We start from the raw sequence: 27,413 nt of genomic DNA, 5'->3' as shown, positions 1-27,413 counted from the left end.
GCATCCATGGGACCAGATGGTGTCCCCGGTTGTGTGCTCCACGAACTCAATGAGGAATTAAACCCGCAGTTAGGGCAGCTGTTTAATCTTAGCCTCACCTCAGGATACGTACCCAAGGAGTGGCGTACGGCAACTGTGGTCCCACTTCACAAAGGCGGTGCCTCCACCGACCCTGGAAATTACCATCCCATCAGCTTGACAAGCCTGATCTGCAAAGCTATGGAGAGGATCATAATGGAACTCATAAATAAAGACATAGGGGACTTACAGACTTTGGATCCAACCCAGTTTGGCTTTGTCAAAGGCAGATCATGCCTTTTAAACTTGGTTGACTTTTTCGAAACAGTCACCAAGGCCATTGATGAGGGAAAGGCAGTCCACACAGCCTACCTCGACCTGGCAAAGGCTTTCGACACAATACCCCACTCAGGTATCATTGAAAAACTCATCAGCTTAAATGTAAACCCATACGTCACAAGATGGGTTGCAAACTGGCTAAGTGACAGAACCCACAGGGTGAGAGTTGCTGGCACCATGTCAGACTCAAAGCCTGTCACAAGTGGTGTCCCACAGGGCTCAGTCCTGGGCCCACTCTTGTTCGGCATCTACTTTTCAGAAGTACAAGCAAACACAGGAGGGTTATGGCTGACAAAATTTGCAGATGACTGCAAACTGGGCGCCATAGTTGAGAACACATCTGACACAGATATCCTTCAGAAGGGTCTTATAGAAATGGATAACTGGTGCCAGAGCCATGGCCTAAAGTTAAACACCAAAAAATGCATAGTCATACCCTTCAGGAAAAACAAGGTTACCCCTAGCTACCATATAGGCAGCAATCCACTAAGCACAGAAGAGGTTATCAGGGATCTGGGGACCCAGGTTGACAGTAACCTTTCGTTTGACACTCACGTTGCCAAAGTAGTTAGGAAGACCTTCTACATTGCCCACCTGATCATGAAGGGATTCACATCTAGATCAAGGGAGGTCATCGTCCCACTGTACTCATCACTCATCAGACCAATGATTGAGTACAATGCCCCATTCGGAATGTATCTGACATGACACCTGCAGCAACTGGAAAGGCCCCAAAAGTTCCTCACCAAAAGGATAAAGGGTCTCAAAAATATGTCTTATGCTGCCCGACTGAAGGAACTCCAGCTCTATTCAGTCACTTACCGTCTGCTCAGAGGTGACTTGTGCCTGACATACAAGGCCATGTCCAACCCGGAATTGATGAACATGCTTCACCTCAAAAAATCTAGCTCCCTCAGAACTACAAGGGCGGGAGACTTAAACCTTGACACAGTTATTAATAGGATGTGCTGGAGGGACAGATTCATCACCCAGAGACTCCCTATGCTGTGGAACAAAATCCCGGTACATGTGAGGCAGAGCACCTCACTGGCTTTGTTCAAGAGAAATCTTGACCAATGGATGGGAGATCGCAGATATACCCCAGGGATTATCTCAGTGTCACTGCTTGATAGAGGCACAGCAAAATAATGGGCATAGTATCCTTCAAACTAATGGGGTGGCAAAAGCCACAAAACTCTGGGCAAGGCTTATAAATGCCCTTGGGCAGATAGCCTAGTATGAACCTATGAACCTATGAACCTATGTGATTCTGTGTCAGTGCTCCTTTAAATGTGCTTTGTATGAAGCATTGCATTTCCATGCAATTTCTTTGGTCTCTTTTCCTTTTTTTCTTACAAAGGCCTGTATATTTTCCATTTTTTTAAGCTGACATACTTAAAAGTTCTTCCTACCCTTTACGAGCTCTTATGCTGTTTTACTATGGACCTTCTTTTACATCAGTCCCATTTTTAAATTACACTTTTTTATTTTGTTCCTCTAAGCCATACTGAGTCAACTTTTTTTTAAATTTTCACTGACATGCCTTATAACATATCCACGTTTTTATTTTTTTATTATTGTGTCTCCTTGTAGTGTTAGAAACTATTTACTGGTGTGTGTTCACAAAGAGGTCCATAACTGTCAGGCTGCTTGGTAAGTCCCACCATCTTACGGAGAGCTTCTAAGGAATGGAAGTTCCACTGACAACACCGACTCACTGCTCAGCAACAGTACCTCATTTCTTGACAGCACTTCACCAAACCCTTGGTACTGTATTACATCTCAGCTGTTCCCATACCTCTCCACTGTCTACATTTTCATATTTTTGGTCAGTTACTCATAAAATGTGCAGCTTGGGGGGAATCATTCAGGACCAAAGTCACTAAATAATGACATACATTTAAGTTTCACACTTCATATCCTTCATAAAATGCCATCTAATACAAAACATATTTTCTAGCAATTTCCCAAGTTTATAAGTGCATTATTTAAATTTTTTCTCTGATTTTTGGCCTGTGTGCCCCCATTATTTTTAGCTTTGTCCAGATTTCTTGTGTTTAGAAGATGAGGGGTATGGCTGTAAATAAATAATAAATAACCTAAATTGATTACTTTAGTGATTTTATGTAGAACATATGAGACCCATAGCAAAGAGTGAACTGGTTCACTAACTAAACATGAGAAATTAACATGAGTAACATCATGCATATTCATGGATTCCATTAATGCTGTAATCTCACTGGTTACCTGGTAAAAAAAGCTTGGGATTTGGATATTGGGATGTTTTCCTTTGCACAGATCTGAGTATGCCACTTGAAGAGATGCAATAGAAAGAAAGTCATCTAAAATTGCCACTGAGTCTAAGGGCAACCACAAAGCATTCTATAGCTATGTCAAGAACCTCAATGGCAACACCCAGATCTGCTCTGAGTTACAGCACAACGGCATGGAAATTACAGAACCAACTGATATTGCCAACATCCTGGCAGATAGATTCAGTACTAATTTTACCCCCCTCTCACCCCCTAAAGGGCCTATATCTATACAGGAAGAATGCAGAGTCCCTGTAATCACATCTATGCAGGTAAAAGCTGCACTCATTAAAACCAAAAACACAGCATCCATGGGACTGGACAACACTCCAGGCTGTGTTTTACACGAACTTCAGAACAAACTGGCTCCCCACCTAAGCATCATGTTCAATCATAGTCTCATGTCAAGCTTTGTGCCCACTGAATGGTGCACAGCAACAGTAATCCCACTCCACAAAGGGGAGCCACCACTAATCCTGGCAACTATCGCCCTAGTAGCCTGACGAGCCTGGACAGTAAGACCATAGAACGTATCATCATGGAACTCATAAACAAAGATATTGGTAACCTCCAAACTCTGGAGCCCACCCAGTTCTGGTTTGTGAAAGGCAGATCATGCTTTCTGAACCTGATCGACTTCTTTGAGGCAGTCACCAAAGCCGTAGATGAGGGTAAGGTGGTTCACACAGCCTATCTTGACCTCACCAAGGCTTTCAACACCATCCCCCATTCTGGAATTATAGCTAAACTCACTAAACTTGGTATATCTCCCTATTTCACAAGATGGATTGCCAACTAGCTCACTGACAGAACCCACACTGCAAAAGTTGGGGACTCCAAATCTGACTTCAAACCAGTGACAAGTGGAGTACCACAGGGTTCAGTCCTGGGATCTCTCCTGTTTGATATCTACTTCTCTGAAGTACAGGCTAACACAGAAGGCCTCTGGCTGACAAAGTTCACAGATATCTGCAAGCTAGGAGCCATAGTCGAGTCCCCAAATGATGTGGACATCCTACAGAAGGGCCTTACTGAGACAGATGCCTGGTGTCAGAGGCATGGCCTCAAGCTCAATGCCAAAAAGTGCATTGTCATCCCCTTTTTTAAAAACTCTGTACCCATGAACTACCACATAAACACCTGTCTACTTAATGCCGAATGTGTGATAAGAGACCTTGGGACCCAGGTGGACAGTATTCTCTCCTTTGATAATCACATCGCCACAGTAGTCAGAAAATCCTTCTATGTAGCACACCTCATCACAAAAGGATTCTCATCCAGAAAAAAAGAGGTCATTGTTCCCCAATACTCGGTAATCATTAGACCTATTATAGAGTACAATGACCATTTTGGAATGTACCTCACAAGACATCTGCAGCAGCTGGAAAGGCTACAGAAGTACCTCACAAAGAGGATTACTGGCCTCAAACAGATATCCTACACTGACCGTCTCAAAAAACTCCAGCTTTACTTTGTAGCATATTGCCTACTCCGAGGAGATCTTTGCCTAACATATAAAGTTATGTTAAACCCAGAGCTGTTGGACATGCTACACCTAAAGAAATCCCAATCCCTCCGAGCTACATGCTCTAGGGACCTAAACCTTGTTACCACAATAAACAGGACATTCTGGAGGGATAGATTCCTGTCCCAGACACTTTCTACACTCTGGAGCAAGCTACCCATCTGTGTCAAGCAGAGTTCATCATAAGCTCTCTTCAAGAAAAATCTTGATGAGTGGATGGGAAATAGGAAATACACTTCAGGGATCACTTCTGTAGCTCTGCTTGACAAGGGCACAGGAAATTAACTTTTTTGGGTGGCATAAACCAGGGAACCTTGTTGGCTAGGCTTACTTAGGTCTTCGGGCCGATAGCCTAGTACCTAACTATGAACCTATGACAGTACTAGATCACATGCATTACTTTCGTGCATTAAATATTACCCTTTTAAACAAGATATGCAATGAATTTCAGGTTTCTTTCAATTCAGTAGTAAGCAGCGAACCAAATGAAGTCTCTCTACTGTGTTCCTGCTACATTGTTATATTGAGAGTTTCAGATTAGTAACAAGACATCTCAGCTGCCAAACCCAAATAAATCATTTGTTATGACAGCATAATGAAATTGGTGATGAGAAAAAAAGCCTTAGAGAAGCTAGCAATTGAAAATTAGCCAGAGTAGTGAGCTACAAGACGTTTCCTGGCAAGTTTATTCTTTATTTTTGTGAAAGTCATCCAGGATTGTTACAGTCTACAAATTGAAAGAAAAAGTAAAACTTAATTTGATTACAGTGAGTTCATGGCTCAGCTCAGTAGCAGAGAGGGATGGCACCCTTACTATGAGTTAAATGATCTGTGATTAGTTAGTTGTTCAAAGCCTGGAACATCAGGGCAGAGGTCTAGAAATGAACAGCTTTTACCAACTTTCCTGTCTTGGAAAAGGGACTGGGACTGCTTACAGTCACAGGATGCCCAAGGAGATGCTGGAGCATATCTTCCAGTTTGGAGGCTAGCTACCATTCATTCCATAGCTGGGGGGAGGGCCCATGACACTTGTCATCATAGGATCATAGGATCATAGGGGGTTGCTGGGCTAATGGCCCTGGGGCCCTTACAAGCTTAGCCAAGAGTTTATCCCCAAAATGAAACCTCAGTCAGTACCTGTCACCCCTGTCAGTGAGGGACAGAGGTGGAACTCCTGGGACAAATTTGTGGTTTCCCATCCACTCATCAAGGTTGCGCTTGAAGAAGTTCAGCAACGTACTCTGTTTGACATGGATGGGAAGTCTATTCCAGAGGTGGGGCAGCCTCTGGGAGAGAAACCAGTCTCTCCAGCAGGTTTTGTTGATGTCACGTATTAGATTCACACCTTTTGAGTGGGTAGTGCATGAGGAGTTAGACTTATGGATATGAAGCATCTCTAGTAGGGCAGTGTCTGAGATTGCCTTGTAGACGAGACACAGATCACCCCTGAGCAATCTGTATGATACCGAGTAAAGTGATAGTGATTTGAGTGTGTCTGCATAGGACAGGTTTTGGAGGCCATGGATTCTCTTTGTGAAGTACTGTATTTCAGTGGCTTTACCAGTCGGTGCAGATGTCTGGAGAAGTACATCCCAAACAGGGCATTATACTCAATTACTGGTCTAATGAGGGAGGAGTATAGAGAGGTAATAACCTTCTGGATGCAATCCCTTTACTTATCAGGTAAACCAAGTAAAAGGCTTTTCTGACCACAACTGCTATATGATGGTTAAATGTGAGGTTGTTATCAACTTGAGTGCCCAGGTCTCTCATCACAGGTTGTGTGCTTAGGGGGTTGCCACTGATGTGGTAATCAGTAGGGGTCATGTTTTTGCCAAATGGTATGCTAATACATTTTTTTGTTGCCTTTAGCTTGAGGCCATGACATTGGCACCAGTCATTAGTTGCTGTGAGACCCTTTTACACTATGTTAACATAATTTGAGGAGTCAATAACAACACCCAACTTACAGTCTTCCACAAATTTTGTCAGCCACTGGCCTTTTGTCTTTGCTTGGACCTCTGAGAAATAGATGCCAAACAGCAGGTGTCCCAGGACAGATCCCTGGGGATCTCCACTAGTGACAGGTGTGCTATCAGAGGTGGAGGTGCCTATCTTGACTTTGAGGGTCCTGTTGGTGAGCCAGTTGGGCTCCCACCTGATGAGATAGGGATTTAAGCCAATTTGTGTTCCCTTTTCGATGATTCCTGAGTAGAGGGTTGTATCAAAGGCCTTGGCCAAGTCAAGGTAAGCTGTATGCACTGACTTTCCCTCATCCAGGGCCTTGGTGACAGTCTCAAAGAAGTCAACCAAGCTCAACAGGCAAGATCTGGACTTGACGAATCCGAACTGGGTGGGTTCAAGTGCTTGGAGATTGCCTATGTCTTTGTTTATGAGATCAATAATAATACACTCCATGGCTTTACAGATCAGACTTGTCAAGCTAATGGGATGATAGTTTCCAGGGTCAGTAGTGGCACCACCTTTGTGCAAAGGGATGATGATGGCAGTTCTCCGCAATGCAGGAATGAAGTCTGTACTTTGGCTGTGGTTCAATAGAGTGCTCAATAGCAAAGCCATTTCTCGCTGGAGATGGTGCAGAATACATCCTGGGATACTATCAAGTCCCATGGAAGCTGTGTTCTTTGCCTTGGATATGGCCTGTAACACTTGATCTATGGAGATGTGAGGTGCGGGACAAGTATCGGGATGTCAAAAGAACCTTTAGGAGGTGACAGGGGGGTGATGTTTGCACTGAACCTATCTGCTAGCAGATTGGCTAAGTCAACAGGATCAGTGTAAGTGATACTGTTAAGTACTAATTCGGAACAAACCTGGGCTTTGCCATGGAGGTTCCTGATGTAAATGAAGAAGACTTTATGGTTTCCCTTTGTTATGGAGGCTAGTTTCAATTCATAATTGGCCTTGGAGGGTTTCACTAGTGATCTAATTTGCTTGTTGAGGCTAAGGAGGGAGTTTTCCAATGTGGAATTTGTTCCTTTTTACCCTTGGACAACAGTTTCTTCCTTTTGTTGTAAAACCTGTTGATAGCGGATGTCCAGCAAACAGGTTTGTGTTTCCTTGAGGAGCAGGTTTTAGTTCTATTGGGTATGGCTGAGTCCATGCAGTTGTAGGTGCTTGTATACTGCATTGGTGTACTGCTCAGCATAGTCGTCTGCATCATCCTCTGAAGGGGGCGGTGGTGTGAAGCTACAGATACCCTCCCTTAGGAGGTTGTAGTCAGCTTTCAAGAAGTTTTTTAGCTTGATAATGGCTGGGGGGGGGGGGGGGGTTGGGTGGGATAGAAACTTCGAATGACACAGACTGATGATCTGATCTCACCCGGGAAGAACATACTATGGAAGTGGTGCAGCGGTCGCCCATGTTGGTGAGAACCAAGTCCAGAATGTTATCTCCCCTTGTGGGGGATGAGATGAGCTGGTCTAGTGCATTAGAATGTATGAAGTCAAGGAATTGTTGAGAGAGAGCAAGAGTGCAAGAATAGTTCACCCATTCTTTACTGGGGTAGTTGAAGTCACCAAGGATCAGGGTGTTAGGGGGTACCTTGATGGATTCAAGTATATCCCAGTAAGTGGAATGGGTGTCCTGAGTCATGGAGGGGGGGGTTCTGTAGCTAGCTATAACTTGAATGGGTGTCTTGCCAACTGCCAGTTGTACCTGGAGTAGTTTCAGTGCATCATGCTGGCAAACCAGTCTGGAGGTGTGTCTGTCCTTAATGAAGATAGAGACTCCACCACCCTTAGTCTTCCTGACCTCATTTAGGGTTTGGAATGTGTGGAATGAGATATAGCCTGGTAAGGCAGGGGTGCTCTTCACAGCCCTGAACCAAGTTTCTGTGACCGCACAGAAATCGGCATCTTCCAGTTTAAGAAGAGCCTCCAGTGAGTCCATGTTCAGGTTAAGACATCTAGCGTTAAGCAGTGTGACTTTCAATTTGCTTTTTGACAGATCTTTTAAGATGGAAGGTTTGTCTTTGGGACATTGTCTAAAAAAGGCACAATGGGGGAGGAGAGAGCCTTGACCAGGATCCGAAAACCCAATGGTGACAGGTGAAGACCATCTCTAGCAAAGCATAGAGGCCTGTCAGCCATGTCATCCCAGGTAGACAGATACTGGATCCCCTTGGAATGACACCAGAAACTAAGACAATTGTTGAAGTCAACTATTTTTTGTTGGCATTGTTGTATCATTCTTGGTGAAGGTAGGATGCTGATTAGTGCTAGGGTCATACCTGTCTGGGACACATACTCTGAGAGTTCAATCATGTCTGCCTTCATATAGTCCAGGGAGGTGTGTCTCAAGTCATTCACACCAACATGGACAATGACAGAGTTGTACTCGTACTTGTTGTGGAGAGACTTAAGTGCATGCGTGATGTGGAGGATTCTGGCACTAGACAGACAACTGACCATGACCTTCTCCTTGTCGAGCCTGGTGAGGGGGACATTGGTGTGTCTCATAACCAAGTCACCAATGACTAGTATGTTTGGTTTGTTGTTATGTCTTGTGAGCTGTGATGTTTTTTTTGTTTTGCCTTATTGGCTGTGTTTGTGAGACACTGGTGTGTTGTCTGCTGTGTGTGATGTGTTTGGTGTTGTGTGTGGAATGTTTGTGAGTGTGTTTTGGAGGTCACTGCAGTTTAGGTAAGTTTTTATTGAGGACCTTTGCATAGATGTATGATGTGTGTTGTGCTTGGCTATATGTTGTGAGTGGTGTGGTGCTTGTGCTGGCAATCTCCTCTTTGTCAGGATTACTGACTGTGGTGCAAGAGAGCATGGACTCCAGGTTACTGATGTACATGTATTTCTCTCAGGTGGAAGAGTTATGTGCTAGGAGAAGAAGGTTGTTAGTAAACATGTGAGAGTTGCTACACTGTCCCAGTATGCCCATGTCGACCAGGCTGGAAGGAGAAAGTGATGAGAATTGTCCAGACAATGTTCCAAATGCTTGGGCGGACTTATTGACAGAGGGTTTTGATAAGGGTTTGTCCACAAGAGTGTAGACCACAAGAACCTTCTTAAATGTAAAGTAACTGGCCTGAAGCACAAGTGCTAAAACCAAAGCTAAAATGCTTAGAATAACAGATAAATTTAATCAGGCTACTAACAAGCAGTAATAAATGCAGCAGAATAAAAGCACTTGGACACTTAAGAGCACACAGCAAAAATAAGGTAATAAAGCATGCAGAACACAGTTTTAGTAAAAGCAGCTGAATAAAGTGTATTGTTTTTAAGTGGAGAGGGAAGAAAGAGAAGATAGTTCAAGATTAGGGAATTAAGGGAGTTGGCCTTCCCAGATACTTTCTCTCTACTCAGTACACTGAGCTGATGAGATAGGACAGGGATGAGTGTCCAAAGTCAAAGAATCAAGGGGCAGTCCTACTCAAATGATCTCACTGCAGTACGTTGAGTGATCAAATGAGATTGGACTGGAAGGAGTGACCAAAATCAGATTTACAGCAGGGGTGGGCAATTCCAAAGCCACCTAGCTCAAGACTACAACAACACTTGAGAGGGAGGGCTAGAAAAACAACCAGCGCAGACAACAAAGGACAGAAACAGAAAAGCAAATATATAAATGTCAGTTTTTCTTTAGCCACACTTTTCTCTCCTTACCCTTCTATCTCATCATTCCCTTACTCTGTATTTATTCCTTCTGCTATGAACCTTGCAGACTTATTTAATATTGTGCTACTTGAATATATGCCTTTTATTATTTCTATTTTTTTACTTTATTTTCATTCAAGATAAATGTATTAATCATTATTTCTTGTTACATGTTATGCTTTTATAGATCTTTGCATGTAATTATTGTGGAGCTTTTCTCCCCGGGCCTCCACTGAAAATGGGCTCATTCTAGGCCCAGTGGACTTTCCCGGTCAACAAATGCAATAAATGTAAAAAATAAATAATAAAGCAAATATATAAATACAGTACAGTGCAAACCAATACATTGATAAAGGTCGTTTGGCCGAAACCAGTCTGTTGACTGTAGTACTACTTTATTAAAGTTTCTATATCCCTTCCAAGTGGGGCTGGCGGTTTCTTGAATTTTGGATTTGTGCTTTGAGCCTTTGCACCTGCCGTCCATGAGGAATTGCAGTTGTTTTGTACTAGAAGTGCAACAGAAAATACACCTCAGGCAATGGATAACACCTAAGATGAGCTGGCTCAAGAACCTCTGCCTAAAACTAGCTACTGAGCTACCCTGAGAAAACAAACAGTGCAGACAACAAAGGACAGAAACAATAAAGCAAATATATAAATAATAAAGCAAATAAATAAATACAGTACAGTGCAAATCGAGTTGCAAAAAAGTGTACTTATCAGTTTGTTAAATCAGATGGTAATAGAATCCAACACAGCCAGGAGAATTTAGCTCTGCTATATCAGCTCTGCACAAATTCACAGAAATGGGTAGTGAGGTCCTCAGTGTCACCCACACTGCACCCCAGTTAAAGTTTTTCCTCATCCATACATCCTCTCTGCCAACCGAATATATTATACCCACCTCCTGGATCCTACCGCCATTTAAAAAGGGAATGGCAGTCTCAGGTTCACTGACCACTAAGATCATTCTGTCTAAGGTGAGAAGGTCTCATCTGTGTTTTGATCTACAGCTAGATTCGGCCATGCATTCCATGTGATGAAGGGGAGAGGGAAATGTATAGGCTGATAGAGATTTGTGAATACCAGTAGAAGAGGGTAGAGGAGAAAAAGAAGGGTAAAAAAAGTATAGTGAATTTATAGCAAAATAACAAGGTATCATTCTCCAACGTAGTTTAAGTACATAACAGTAGATACAAATAACTGTATTTAGGAACCATAGGAGACTATATTTGCTTAGATGTAAGTTAAAACTAAGTAGTAATAATGGCAAATCAAGTACAGCACCAGTTAGACGCTAACACAAATGTAGTGGCACTCTGTTTACAGTCCTAGTGCAAAATACAATTGGCAAGATGTAAAAGTTACTTCACTACATTAAACATTACACGTGAAATAAGACAAAAACATTCCTACTGCATCATGTTGCAGAAAGTGTGTATGAAATATATGAGACAATATGAGGTCAGACAAATGCATACACTGTTGTACATCAGATGCTGACAAAGTAATTCCAGCCCAAGACAAAATGTGCACTTCAGCACAGAAATGCAGCAATGCAGTTCATGACTGTTTAGAATTAAAAGACCTGTGACACACAAGACTGAAAGGCCTGGAGAAAATGTAATTTCTCTGCCTCTGAAACTAAAATTAAAACACACATCATACCAAGCTGTCAATCAAAAAATATCAGCCGACAAGCATTAGAAGAAACAGATTTAACACTTGTGAGCGTATTAGATAATACAAGGTCACTAAAGGTGTCTTCAAGAGTAATGCAGAAAGCTGAGTATATTAAAACATTCTGTTAACGAGATACAAAGTACCAGTGCAGGTATAAGACATAACAAAATGTTTCAGAATATTAAAACAACACAAACAAGTGCAGAAACTCATTTAACATGAATGTAATAAGTGATTCTGCAAATATTGTGGTGGTGGTAACTAAAGAAGCAGGACAGTGCCCTGCAAGAAATTGGACGTGCAATTTGCACAATTCAAAATAATTTTTGCAAAGGTAGGAGGGAGGAAATATAAAAGTGACCTAAAGGTAGACATGAGAAAGGAAGCAGAGCATCAAAAAGCATAGTTCTGAAGACAAAAAGAAACATATAATACAGATATAGTACTTCAAGGAAAATTGGTGAAATTAATGGGCAACAGACACCAAAATGACAAGTCTGAGACTGTAGAGGTAATAATGTTGTTGTGTCTTTCGGCTTTTCCCGGTTAGGGGTCGCCACAGTGGAACTCCGGTCTGCTAATGATTAGCAGTAGATTTTTACGTGCCGAGTTGCTGGCCCTGACGCACAACCTTCAACGAAGGTACACCCATTCACGCATGTCTCCACACAGAAGATGCTGCAGTTGAGAATCGAACAGGACAACGTCTTACTGTGAGGCGACAATGCTACCATGTGAATGCTAAAAATCCAGAAGCTATATTATCTCAAATCTTACAGAACTGGAAGGTAAGAATGCTGATGCATTCAGTAGTATCAGTAAATACTGGGAATTATGACATTTTTAGGACACTAAGATCATATACAATGTTAAGGAAAATGTTAAACAGGATATCTGCATGCATTTCAAAAGGAACCCTTTGCATAAAAAATGTCTATGACAAAGTACTAAAACTAAAAAAAAAAACGTAGCAAAATTTCATGTGATACTAGCAAATGACTCATCACTCTTGAGCAACACCATAGTACTGAAACAGTGGTTAGGTGAATTGGAATCATACTCATTCCTCAGACTGGTACCGCCATGGAAACAAAATCGAAGACTAAAAAAAATTCCAAGACTGAGGACCAAAAAAATGACACTGCCAAATGTGCAGAGTTACAGAGGACTGAAACACATGAATTCATTCATTCATTTAAACAGCTATGGCTGTTTAAATGAATAAATAACAGAGAATATCAGCATGCCAATACTAAATGAATGCCAAACATCCAGTGCTGGTTTCAGAGTCCTTGATCAGCATTACACTGTTTGCATACTCTTTCAAATATATGAATAAAACTATCAAAATTATCACCTGCTGTAAATTGTGGAAGAAATTTACTCACCTTTATTGCTTCTGGGGTTTGGCTATTCCCTTTTTTATTATGTCCATGACCCTGGCGAAGAGTCAGCATCTCCCTCTCATGTTGACTCTGCTTCTCATTTTCTTTGGCCTCCAAATGCCGCAGTCTCTCTGCTGATTCTATTTCCAAATGTTTGGCCTCGAATTGAAGTCTGTTTAACTCCAGATGGATTTTCATGTCCTCTGAGAGAAAGCTGGGCTGTTCTGTTTATGAGGGCTATAAATTCCCATCACCAGACTGGAATCATTTCCTTATTAGTCAGGTAGCATGCACCAGTCCTTTGGCTTCACACATGTTGGCCAACTGGTTCTTTGTCAGCTTGCCATAATCCTATGCTGGCATCTTTGCCTGCTTTCATTGATTAAACTAAACTAACAAAAAAGAAAAGAAAAACTGTTGTGATATGAAACTTTGAATGTTTACCGTCTGGCTGCTGAAAGAATGCACACCTTTAGTGACAACTGCTTGCAGGCTACAGAAGTTCAATATCCACACCACTGCTCACCAATATGTGACATCCCCACTCTGGGCCAGTAATCAAGGAGCCTGAATCCTCACCACTGACACTGGAGAGGGATGTTCACGTGGAATACAAATGGATACACTCAGTATTTCCAGATGCAGACCTCTCTGAATAAAGCATAATTTCCCTTAAGAGCACACAGGGTACATACTCAGCCCAGGGTCTCAATTTCTCTATCTGTCTCCCGCCAGGTCCCCATTAAGACTCCCCACTGGGATAGCTTCAGAGTTAAGTCCTCAGTGGAGTGTCCAAGCCAAATCCTCCACCAGTCCTCCACCACTCTCTCTGCCAGGCCAGTGCTTCATGTCCCTGCTCCAAGTAGCTGACACACACACACACACACACACACACACACACACACACACACACACACACACACACACACACACACACACACCTGAGAAAGGCTGGCAGAGATTTATCTGCTGTGCTCCCTCCTGCCTAGTCTATAAGGTAGTTATCACTGCCAGCAGGCACTAAAAAAATGGCTACCTAAGGCTCTTTTAAGGGTATCCAGTTATCCTGAGTGAAGTTAATACTGATACCAATGGTAATGTTGACCAAGCAGTAAGGCTTTCAGGAGTGGCCAGAGTTATCACCACATAAATATATGCAAATACTCTCAAAGAATAAATATTTTATAAAAAGGACCAACCACAATGAAAAGTTTAAATATATTTAATAATAAATAATAAAAGAACATGAAATATGAAATATCTATTTACAGTAAACACAAGAGTTTCAGCAACAGGAAGTATTTAAAAAAAAAACAACTGGAAAGATCCACATAGTTACAGAAAAATAATACTTAACTATTCTCACTGTGTTTTCCTAACTAATTTAGAGAATTACTATCTATGGTCACTTACTAGTGCAAGGCAAGATGAAGTGGTTGAGTGGTTTTCCTCCTTTGTCATGTTCCAAGAACAGACTGCTCCTGAGACTTCAGTCTCCTCTAATATTAAAATATTATTTATGTACAGAACAACATTGCATACATCTGGTCATCTGACTTTTGGTTCCCATGCTATCACCAACACTAGAAGCTGCTAGGTGTTTAGCACCTACATGTCAATAATACACACACAAGACCATTGCTCAGATTTGGTGCAGCTGCTGGAAGTCATAAAATCATAAAACACTTCCACTCTTCCTACAGGAGCTACTAAGCCATACTTCTTACAGACATCGCGTCTCTGGCTTCATTCAAAACTGTGAAATAACATATTTGTGGTCTATGCCCAATATTTTGTAATTTCTTACTATTTTTAAAGTTTGCTGCAGCTGGATTGTGATTTACCTCTTCCCTTCCAGTATCCTCTGTTAACACATGTACATTTAATTCAGTTACAATAATAAATGTACATTTCTATTCTTTTGAGCAGGGCATACTGTTGATGCATTTTAACACAAGCAACTTTGCAAATAGATTTTTAAACTCAAGCATCTGTACAAAGCAGTTCAATATACAAATGACATATAATTCTTTATTAAATTCCAGGTAGCTGTGCTGGCATATGTTACACATCCACTGCCCTACTTCTGGCATGGCTGGTAATACCTCCTATCATCACACAGGTTACTACACAGTCACTGCACAACCATACAGAAGGATTCCAGTTCATTTGAGGGAAATCACTATGAATGAGCTTGAAAAGACTGTACCACTGGCATACAGGGATAGAGCTCTGACTATGGCCCACATGACCCAAGAATTATTAGTTACTTGGGTATTTGATGATGCTGGCAGGAAAAGATGGGTGCACCTATGTTAGTAGTATGGTAGCATGCATGCCAAGGAACACACACACAGGCATAGATTTTCCTAGTAGTGATGGAGGAAACTGCCAAATAGTGCTTCCTAGAGTTTGCCAGGGTATCCTGCTAGAGATAGCCCCTTGAAGAAGTGAGGTGTGATAGAATGCAGATATCCATTGCACAGTCCATCCAATCCATCCATGACTACCTTAATGATGACCCTTTCCAGTCAATCCTTATAGTGATGTAGAAAGCATGGGACAGTTGGCTGGGTGGGGGCTAATGATTAGCAGGCTGCAGGGAGCAAAAATCTGAAAAAAAGGAATGAGCTAAGAAGTTATCAAAACAAAATATTAATGAGTTCATGCAAAGTGCGGCATCACCAAGACCAAAAACCCTGGAATGGCAAGGACATTTGACACATAAGAGCAGAAAATGAGATCACATAGAGGCACAGTCATTTCACACCAACTAAAGAAGACATAATCATTGATCTGAATGTCTGAATGGAGCAACTGATTTAGCAAACTTAACTTCAGGTCAGGTACCATCAACATAAGCCCCACATTGAGAGTGGGCCCATAAATACATTACCTACACATATCAGTCTTAAAAAATAAAAAAACTCATATCTACTATTATGTTGGCAACAGAAATCACCATTCAACAACTGATACAGAGCATACCAGATGCAAAAGCTTCTGTGATGACAACAGTTTTTCCAGAAACAGAATGTGTTACAAGAAAACCTTACAAAAGGTATTTGAGAGCTTGAACAATATAGCTCGGTAATTAATAAAAGTAAACATGAGTCTGAAATGGGAAACCTTGAGTTTTATGGTTTTATCTTTTCTCAGAAAGCATGTGCCATACTCCAACAAGGACAAACCACTATGTGTCTCATCTCCTCCTGGGCAGAGGGCTATGCCAACATATAGCTAACATTTCACAAAATATTTTAATACAGTAATTATTCAGTGAGAGAAATATAAATAAAAGATTGTGTCTTTGAATAGACTTGAATAGACCAAAATGTCAGAGATGTCTAACTGAACTGGAAAACAGTCCAAGTTTGAATACAGTGATTGTATTTCAATATGAACAACTTTTTTCATGTAAAAGCTGAGCTGGGGTGCTCTGGTTTCCTCCCACATTTCAAAGACATACAGCAGGTGGATTGGGCACTCTAGATTGACCATAGGTATGAATGTGCATTTGAGTGTGTGGAGTGGAAGTACTACTCTGGCAATGCTAGCCAACCAGCGGTGTAAACCTTGTATCTAGATTTTGTCACTGATGAAGTGACACCCCAACCCCAACTGCAAAAATTAGAAAAGTGGTTCAGATTGATGGATGGATGGATGGATGGATGGATGGATGGATGGATGGATGGATGGATGGATGGATGGATGGATCATTTGCTGAGGATCTAGGACCAGATATAACACTCAATCAAAAACAGAATTACCAAGCAAGAGTAACTGTTTATACCAAAAGAACTCTTAAGGATGCCAAGAAGAAGCATCAAGACTGAAGAAGCATGCTTACTAATAGCATATTCATATGTACACTTTCATATTTATCTGTTTAGAAATTAATTTATTCTAGAAACAGATCATATGTCCCAAGAGACGATTTTCAACAAGCAGGCCTAGATCAAAACCACTCCTACGCATAGAGGAAAATGGGCTTGTTGTTAATGCTTTGGAAATTCAAGGTAGTATATAAGAAAAGCAAGGACAATATTGCAAATTGCTGGAGTAAATTAGATGTATCAGACAGAGGCAGCAACTTGCTAAAAAATGCAGAACTAAGGCTTCTAGTTTAATGCTAGGAAGACTGTCAGATTTAGCATTATGAAATGCATATAAGCATAGTGCAAAAACAAGACACACTGCAAGGAAGAAACACAATTCCATGAGATGATGAGTTTTACACTGGCTGTTCTCAAAGCTGCATGTTATTTCTTCTAACACTGACAAGCACAAGAATGAAGATGTCAGAGCTAGAAAAGTATCCAGGGAGGGATGTCAACTTTGACTTATATGGTCCAACAAACAGCTCTGAGGAAATCATGTTTATAATGGGTGAACATGTCCATTTTCTCAGAGCTGTGATATCCACATCAACAAGTGTTGTTATTCTCTTACTTAATAAGATGTTCTTCATGTCTGCAATGCCAGAAGTAGCAAATTCTAACAGATGTCTGACTATCCTTGTTTCTCCTCCTTCACTCTTGTCATTTTCAAACATCTTTACCAAATACCTTCTTCTTTCTTGTTCTTGTGCCTCATCGTGTATAGCTATTGTATCCGCTGTTTCACTCTATCCGTACTTAGCTTTTTGTGCACATGCATACTAATATCTATATAAGTCTATTACCCTGCATTCTCTTTATTACTCCCTATTCAATTCACCTCTACACTTATTCATGTCTAGACATATAAGCTTGCTCTTGTGAATACCTTTATTTTTTAATTTCATTCCCTTTCTCTCTTTTGAGCCATTGTTGCATTCTTAAATTTTATTTATGGCTTACAACTATCTATTGATATATTCTGTTATCTTTTGCAAAACTCCGTTTATGTTTTACTATGTATTCTATTTGCATTCATTCTGTTAAAAAATTGTTTAAAATCATTGTAATTTTTCTCATCTGTTTTTTGTACCGTTTATAGATTTATTCATACTATCAGCTTTTCTTCACAGGCTTCTACAGAAAAGTGGCAACTTATGTCCAGGTGGAAAATCCCAAAAAATAAATGCTGATAAACAAAATAAATAAATAAATAGCTATATTTAATCTATCTTTATCTATATCAATATAGCTATATATATATATATATATATATATATATATATATATATATATATATATACATACATACATATAGGTTTACCATCAGAAGGTCGAACCTGACCCCATCGATAGGTTTACCATCAGAAAGTCAAACCTGACCCCATCGAATGATGGGATCATCAATCCACTTCCACGAAACTGACAATGTCGAATTCTAACATTGTCGAAATATGACCTGCTGTAAACCTCGGAATGGGCTTTAACATGGGTCAAGATTGGGACGAGATTCATACTTCAACAATGTCAGGTTCGACATTGTCACCATTCGGCCTCCAGACTTCGACTGAAGTGGGTTCGACCAAACTCACTTCAACCTTCTGATTGTCACCCTATATATATATATATATATATATATATATATATATATATATATATATATATATATATATATGTGTGTGTCCCCTTCAGCAGATCGAACCTTTAAAAGTTTAAACCTCATATGGCCGAGACCATATGATCGGACTTTTAAAAGTTCGAACGGACTGAATAGAGATCCGCGTAAAGTGCAGAATGGGAAGATTTCCCTTTTCCGCAATGTAGTGCAATCTCGGAGTTGGTATATTTAAGTAGCAGGTGGTATGGGAGGGTTCTGGGGGGCTTGCCCCCCTGCTACGCAGGTTTAGTTTTATTTTTTTTTATTTTTTTTTATTCAGTTTTTGAACTTTTAAATGTTCGATGTTATGGTCCCGGCCATATTGTCTTCGAACATTTAAAAGTTTGATCTACTGAAGTAAATCCATATACATATATATATATATATATATATATATATATATATATATATACACACACACACACACACGCACACACACACACACACACATATATATATATATATATATATATATATATATATATATATATATATATATAGATAGATAGATAGATAGATATATGTGTGACATTTCACCGAAAAGCCATTTCACCTAAAATTTCTGACATAGGGTCCAAATCGCCAAAAATCCATTTTGCCGAAAATAGTACTGACAGTGTATCTGCCCTTTTCCCCCACTGTAGTGCGATCTCGAAGTGAGAATAATGAAGTGTGGGGGTGGGGGGCATAGCCCCCCCACCTAATCAGGTTATAAACTATTTACTTACCATTTTAATAGAGACTGCTCAATATAAAACAATACTAGACACCATTAAACTGTACTGGGTGGGGGGATACGCCCCCCACACGACCCATGTGCCCCCCACAGCCACCCCTACTTTAATATTCTCACTCCAAGATCACACTGCAGTGGGGGAAAAGGGCAGATACACTGTCAGTACCATTTTCGGCGAAATGGATTTTCTGTGAAATGACACTGATCCATAGATATATATATATATATATATATATATATATATATATATATATATATATATATATATATATATATATATATATATATATATATATATATATATATATAAAATTTACTATCAAAATCTCGAAAATTAAAAAAAATGCCATTTGGAACATTGAACGGCAAGGTCGAATGCCTGCATATTAATTAGTTGAAAATGTCGAATCTGATGAACGAATTCAGCAGATTCAACATTTTCACTGAATATCAAACATGATGTCTATATAGGAGTTCAGGTAAGTTTCACTCCTCCACTTCAAATCATGTTTTTGCAGGGGGGCAAGCCCCTCTGCACACTAAACACCTCCTGTTAACTATATATTCCAACTCCAAGATCATACTACAGTGAGGACAGGGATGAATGTCCCAGTCCACACCGTACTGCAGTCTCTATTCATTACATTAAGCTGATATCAGCGAATGCACAGTGGCATTCGCTGATATGAACTAAAAATCATGTAACATTCGGCAACATGGGAATCGGCCAACTGCCATTCGAAATTCTCATTTTCACCAACCTGAATTCTACATTTTGACTGTAAACCTAGATATATATATATATATATATATATATATATATATATATATATATATATATATATATATGTAGATACACACTCACATACACGCATCTTTATAAATTCCAAAAGCTATATATACTTAAAGTGCCTATACATCTACGAATATGCATTTCATATCTGTATGCGAGCCTATTATTGCATAATGAATGTTACAAAAAGATAGACATATGCATAGTTATTAATCCACATAAATTACCTCTGATAATTTATAAATCTACATGTAAATCCCCAGTTTACCACCATTTTCATGACTTTTTATTATGTAGACACCCCAACCAAAATAAATCTTATTCTTATCCAACCCAGCTTCTCCCCAATTTTTTCTTACATATATTGCCCTCATTAAATACCAATGCTCTGTTTCACTCCCTGCCCCAGTCAGAGAGCCTGAACCCCTACCTTCTGATTCCTAAGCTAAAACTTGTACCTGAGCCATTCTGAGGCCTAGAAACAGCTTGGATCCACCTTGACCCTCATAACCTTTCCTTTCCCTTCCAAACCCTAGTGTTGTCCTTAATTTCCCTTACTCCCTTTTATCAACTCTCTTCCAAACTGACTTACCATGGGCATGTAGTAGGTGATAGTGACTTGCTTGTCAGCCTATAGTGTGTACAAGATATTTTGTGTGCATGTGTATATACATAGGTTCATAGATTAGTACTAGGCTAACTCCCTGTGTGGGCCATTTCAAGCCTAGCCAATTACCCCATGTGAGAATCAAACCTTGCACCTTGTGTCTATAAGGTAAGCACCTTAACCATTATGCCAACCTCCCGCCCCTTGAAGTTAATATTCTGAGCTTTGCTATTTTATTTATTTATTTTTTGGAGAAATATGCAGCATTGTTTTGCTTCTAGCTGTTTTTGTTAGCAATATCCAAATCTGTTAGAAAATCACTAATGCACAGTTGACTAAACTGCCAAAAATAAAATGTCAGTAATTTTTAAAACTCTTGTTTTATCTAGGTACTTCCACTGCTCTGAATTTGAAGGTACCATCTGAGTTGATTCATGGTGTCAAAGGAAGGCCCCTTATTATACCTGTGGAATACAGTTTCAATACCACTGTCTGTGAAATTCAGATTACTTGGTTATTAAATAAACCAGACTCTAAATCAACTCTTCTAGTCACTGCCAAAAACAGGTCTGTTATTCCTGATCTGGAATACCAGCATAAAGTTTCACTGTCACCTCTGAATGCATCTCTGCTCATTAAGGAACTACATACTGGTGACGAAGGGGAGTACACAGTTAAAGTTACCATTCAGGGCAAGCACACCGAGTCACAGAGCCACAAAATTCAGGTCACTGTAGATGGTAAGTCAGCAGACTTTTAGAAAATGTATGTTTTGTAAACTGACGGTGGGGTGGATTATATAAAGCAGCAAATGAGTGGCATCGCATGACACATTACTCTAAAGTTCTTTTCTAGGGCTTATATTCCTAAGCTACTTAGCTACCTTTTCAATGCAACATTAATTATTTACTGAGAAGGATTAAATGCACACCTTGTGACCCTGTAATCATAAGTAACAGCACAAGCTTAACAGAGGCACACTGCTTTATGGTTAGGCAGTAAAGAGAGAGAGATGAAAATATCTGTATGAAAAAGTTCTTTACAAAAAATATCACATATTTAAATAACCATGTGTGTGACACAGACACATACATCATGCATCCAAATGCAAGTGGTGTGTGGAACAGTACTGCATGATTTCATAGTGGGTGCTGCTTTCGTAGTGGTGCAACATCAGCTCCAGTGCTTGTATTTCTGTAGTGTAGCAAGAGAAATTAAAGTGCCAGAGAAAGAGCTGTGCCAAGAAATGCGCACAGAGCAGCAGAAAAAAAAATAGAAAAATAAAAAGAAGGGGAAGCACTAGGGTATGACAAAGCACTCAATAGAAACTGTGAAACCTTGCTCTTCATTCAACATAAACACTCTTCATATGAAGAAAATGAACTCACAGATTACCTGTAAAAGGGTGGTTATAAGATATCTGCAAAGTCTCCATACCAGACTGTGCCTTTGAAAAAATATGTAATATTTTTGAAGCATTGCACCAAGTTATGTTATTGCTGGCAAAATAACAGAAACAATCATTACGAATGCAGTGTAAACGTAAATGTCAGACAAAATAATTGTAAGTACAAAGTTCAGTTAAATGCAAGCGTAGAAAGAAGCAGTCATATACATTCATATATACAGATGGTTACAGTATTCAAATATGCTAGGTAAACACTGAGCGCAGATTGATGATATTCATACTTAAAAACATTAAACAACTGAAGTGTAAAAGCTAAGCTTGACTAATATATGGCATTTCCAGTGTTAATTTTGCTGTGAGAGTGTTTAGAATGTAATTGGAAAGGGTTGAGAAGAATGTAGATTAAGATAAGTAGAGAAAGGAGGAAGATGCAAAGCCTAACACAAGGAAGAACAAGTAGGAGGCAAGGAGAAAGAGTATGGACTAGGGGGGTGACAGAAACAAGAGTGCAAGCATATTTATTTATTTACGATAAGCTGCAAGTTTATTTAAAGCTCAGGAATCGACTCACCATTTCACATTTCTTCAAGAAGTGTATCCCATATTTTAGGACCAAGCACTGAAAAAGCATGGTCTGAGAATGATATTTTGTAATGCTTTGAGAGCTATTGGTTTTAGACCTAATGGGGTAGAGGGTCTTTTGAGGTAAAGTCAAGCTAAGAGCTATGGAAAAATGTTAGATTAATGAATCTTTAAAAAATGAGGATGAAAAAGAAGATTGGCAGTTTGTCTAATAGCCAGCTAGTTATGGCTGGATGGAAAGATGCGGCATTGTGGTCAGATTTTTGGGAAATAATAAATCTGCATATGTTACTAGTATTTGCAGATCATTTGTATTTTCAAAGAAAAGAAGCATTGGAAAGGTGGAGATGGACATGCTCCATTTAAGCTTAGATGATACCTTTCCCTATGAATTCCCAGGAGTTAAGTGTAGAGAATCCACTGAGTTTAGACCATGCAGAAAGGTACTGAGATTTTTTTTTTATTTCAGGTGATTGATGTGGGAGAAAATGGAACACACAGGGATCAAGGAAATGTCCAGATATTTATAGCAAAACCTCAGATCTATAGGGCTTTTGTCCTATGAAAGGAATAGACAATGCAGTGCCTGTGCAGAGTGAGATGGTCTTTGTGTGATTACTGAAGAATATGGCCTTGGTTTTGATTCCAGATGATTATTAGTTGTTTTGCACTGAGCCAGGATGGGGAATTTTGTAGGTCATGCAATGGGCTCATTTTGTTAGACACAAGAGGAAATTACAATAGTTGCAGTTCAGAGAGTAAAGAGGTAATACAAAAGTCGAATAGTAGGGGACCTAACATTCACTTTTGTTGTACACCAACATAAGTGGAGCCTAACTTAACTCTGAAGGCTCGGTTTTGTTAGGGCGGTGGCTCCTGGAACAGACAATTGTCATAGCCCCAAAGTCACAGGAGATGTGTATTAATGAAGACATTTTGGTTGGTAAGGTCAAAGGTTTTAGTGAGAGCTATAAGAAGGAAGAACCTCATCCATTTCAGTTAGAATAAAGCCAGAGGGGCCAAATAATGCCATTTGCGTGCCTCTATCTTCCATCATGTCACTCTGAAAACTTGTAAAAATGTTAAATTTAACCAGCTTGTTTTAAGAGAGATCGTGGAACAGTGAGGATCTGGGAATTTGCCCTTTATGCACTGTAGTGCAATCTCAGAAATGGTATATAAAATTAAAGGAAGTGTCAGCGGCCCCCTAAAAAAAGGTTTTCTTTTTTTGCCTTAATCTTCCATAGGCTGCTGATTGAATAGTTGTGCTCAATTACCTGCTGTGTGATTTTGTATGGATACAGATATATGTGTATGGGTGTGTGTGTGTGTGTGTGTGTGTGTGTGTGTGTGTGTGTGTGTGTGTGTGTGTGTGTGTGTGTGTGTGTGTGTGTGTGCGTGTGTGTGTGTGTGTGTGTGTGTGTGTGTGTGTGTGTGTGTGTGTGTGTGTGTGTGTGTGTGTGTGTGTGTGTGTGTATATATATTTATCTATATATATATATATATATATATATATATATATATATATTTATATTTATATAGATATATAGATATAAAATTGTATTATGAATGGTTGACATGTTAAATGTTCAACACTAAAAACATCAACCATAACATGTTGACAATTCATAATATTGGCAACACTAAAGACTGAAACCCAGTACATTGAAAAAGGAAATAAACTTCCTTTTTGATATACTACCCATAACCATAACACACATTCAGTTCAAATTTGTCTCAATATTGTTAGTTTTATGGAAGGAGTTTTTGTAAGGTAAGCTGCATGATTAAGGTTAAAGGTAGAATTATTGTTTGCACACAGTAGTAAGATAGGTGTGGGGGTTGTGAATAAATTAGTTTATTTTGCATATGTTATTACATAGCTTTTAAGTATTAAAATCATAGGACTAGCTTTAAGAAAAGTATAGCAAGAGACCCTGACATCAGCATCACTACAACCCATTAGTTAGCAGTAAATGCCATTTATAGACTTAGTTTGGTGATTTAATGCCTTATATATGCAAAACTATGGTTGACTTTGAATCAGTAAATTAAAGAGAACCAAGAGAAAACACAAGGTCAGTAATTACAGCAGAAAGCATAAATCCACAGCAGCTAAGGGGTGTGCTCACAGATTAGATACTTAGGAATGCAAACAGGTTTGAAAAAAAGGGATAAAAATGAATTGTAGGATACTGCAAGCACTGTCAATTTTTTTTGTAGTTTAACACAAAATTATGAAGAGTAAAATTAATTGCATTGTTTTCTGATGCATGTATGGACAACATGTACTTAAAAGTGTGAATTAAATTAATTTCTGTCAGACGGTAAGAATGCTATCACTGATTACATTTAGTAGTTTCTGTATTTTGCATATTGTGCAGGTGGCTGCAGTCATCTGTAGAAAATCATAACATGTTTAGGTAATGGTGTCTTCTCTCCAGTCAGTAATTACTTATGGACATTGCAAACAATTCCATAGTTGCTGGATTGGTGGCATAATGCATTTTGGCATGATTTAGTTGACAATATTAACAACTTTATTTGAAACCTAATCAAAGGGGAGGGGCATTTGTCTTGTGACAACAGTCTAAGGTGAGACAGGAATGCAGGTGTTATTTTTTCCGTGATGGTTGCTGACTAGATAGTGTTACAGTGTAACAGTGTCAGCTGACTGTAGCAAGAAACCTTCCACACAGCTGGGTCATAGATATCTTTAGGTCTGAAGTAATAATTCTTAGACTGGCTACAGTACGTGACATTTAGCCGATGAGGGGCAGACCTTTCAACAGTGCCTGCTGTCCCTATTTTGGAGGAAAATTCCTAAATTCATCCCTGCACATGATGTACATTCTTTAGAGATGTGTCCCTGTTTTCAGGCTTAATTTACCGCTTCACACAATTTTCTGAAGCACCCTCATCACATGTGTTTTTTTTTAATCTGTCTAGTACACAGAAAACCACATTATACAACCAAAATACTAACAGCACAACTAATTTAAAGAAAAGGGACACTGATCTTACATTTACCTTTTTTGAAGTAAAAATAAATGACTTTGTGTGGTAGAATTTTGCATCATCTAAAAAGTCTAAATATTGTACAATGTCTCTTTAATAATGTATTTATATGTTTCTATCATTTTGGCACTGTTTTTTAAATGTGTTTTCGAGTAGTATCCTGTATTCCTACTAGAAGTGGGAAGAGTAATTTGCTATTGGGAATTTGATTTTGAAGATAATTAGCAAGCAATGTCTTTTGGCTTTTCCTGGTTAGGGGTCACCACAGTGGATCACCAGTCTGCAGACTGATTGGCAGTGGAGTTTTTGCAGTGTCAAGTTGCCAGCCCAGTGCCCAACCTTCACTGAAGGCACACACGCGCGCGCGCACACACACACACACACACACACACACACACACACACACACACACACCTGTATGTCTTTAAAATGCACTCGACCACAGGGAGGATATGCAGACTCTGCACAGAACAGGGAGGACATGCAGACTCTGCACAGAAGGAGCTCCAGCCAAGGATCAAACCAGAGAACCTCTTGCTGTAAGGCGACAACACTAACCACTGTACCACTACAGCCAACATTTTTATGATAATTACTGAATCACTGAAGGCACACATACATGCAAACACACACACACACACACACACACACACACACACACATACACACACACATACCTACCTGTATGTCTTTAAAATGCACTTGACCGCAGGGAGGACATGCAGACTCTGTACAGAAGGAGCTCTGTCCAAGGATCAAACCAGAGAGCCTTTTGCTGTAAGATGACAGTGCTAACCACTGTACCACTACAGCTGACATTTTTATGATAATTAGATATCCAGATTTGATACATATATGTATATATATATATATATATATATATATATATATATATATATATAAAAGCTATCTATAGCTCAAAATTCAAGGTAATCCAGCAGTTTGACCACACTTCCACTCGTTCTCATCCTGATAAGGTATCCATGCTTTGTGTTAGTACAGTTCTTTATTTGTGTTGTTTTAATATAAAAACTGTCACTAATTCTGTTCTTACCTGCTCTTGGAAATGAAATTTAAAACCCAACTCAATATAGTAATTCAACAATCTTACAGGCTGTGGGATGTTCACATAAGGCTGTAGGCAAGTTTGAGAAAGCTGGCCTGTTTTCCATAATGGACACATTGGTAATTTAAATTGCAAGATTTGACTCCTTTCTTAAGTGGTAACAATCACATCTCTTCAGACCTTTCAATTATTCCAGTTTGAGAGGAGCATCCCTGTTTTCAGGCCTGATTTACCTCCTGATATACCTATTTTTGGAGGTATGTCCGGATTTGCAGGCTTGATTTACCCCTTCAACAAATGTTCTGAATCACCCTCATGACTCATGATTTTTTGAAGCTGGGCCATATTCATTAATGCCTACAAACATTGTACATGATCTCTATTCAAGAACATCCCTACCTCATTTTTTGTGCTTTATAGTCACTCAGAAAGATTGCACTAAGTGTACATATAGTCTACACTTTGTGGCAACCTTTATGAATTCCCCTTTGATATTTAAGGCTGCAAGAAAATCAATAGGAAAACTAAAATTAGGAAGCATAGCCAGCCTTAGGCATAGGTCAACTAGCCTAAGGTGCTGCTCTATCAGGGCCACTTTTCCAGTAATATCGATGCCACGATGGGGCACCAGGTGGTGTAGGAGGTGCTGTGGAGCCCTTTTCGTAGGGCACCAGTTGGCCAAATGCCGGCCAAGCTAGGAGGAAGAAGGTGTGAGTTATGCTTGGGTTGTCCATCCACTCAGAATGGTTTACACTTAGTGTAGGCGTTAATGAATCCCA

The 27,413-nt window shown here is 39.6% G+C and overlaps 1 protein-coding gene across 1 annotated transcript in view; it reads left to right on the top strand.

Moving 5' to 3' along the window:
• LOC122798577 (HEPACAM family member 2-like) overlaps positions 1-27,413 on the top strand; it is a 705,131-nt gene that overhangs the window by 92,343 nt on the left and 585,375 nt on the right. Inside the window, exon 2 of the mRNA XM_044067643.1 lies at positions 20,950-21,300. Coding sequence (XP_043923578.1) covers positions 20,950-21,300 — 351 coding nt within the window. The remainder of the gene's footprint in view (positions 1-20,949; positions 21,301-27,413) is intronic.

The sequence above is a fragment of the Protopterus annectens genome, chromosome 3.part1, assembly GCF_019279795.1.
Source record: "Protopterus annectens isolate FY-2018-M chromosome 3.part1, PAN1.0, whole genome shotgun sequence".
NCBI lineage: Eukaryota > Metazoa > Chordata > Ceratodontiformes > Protopteridae > Protopterus > Protopterus annectens.
Note: the sequence above shows the minus strand (reverse complement) of the source record. Positions and strands in the feature narration are given on the sequence as shown.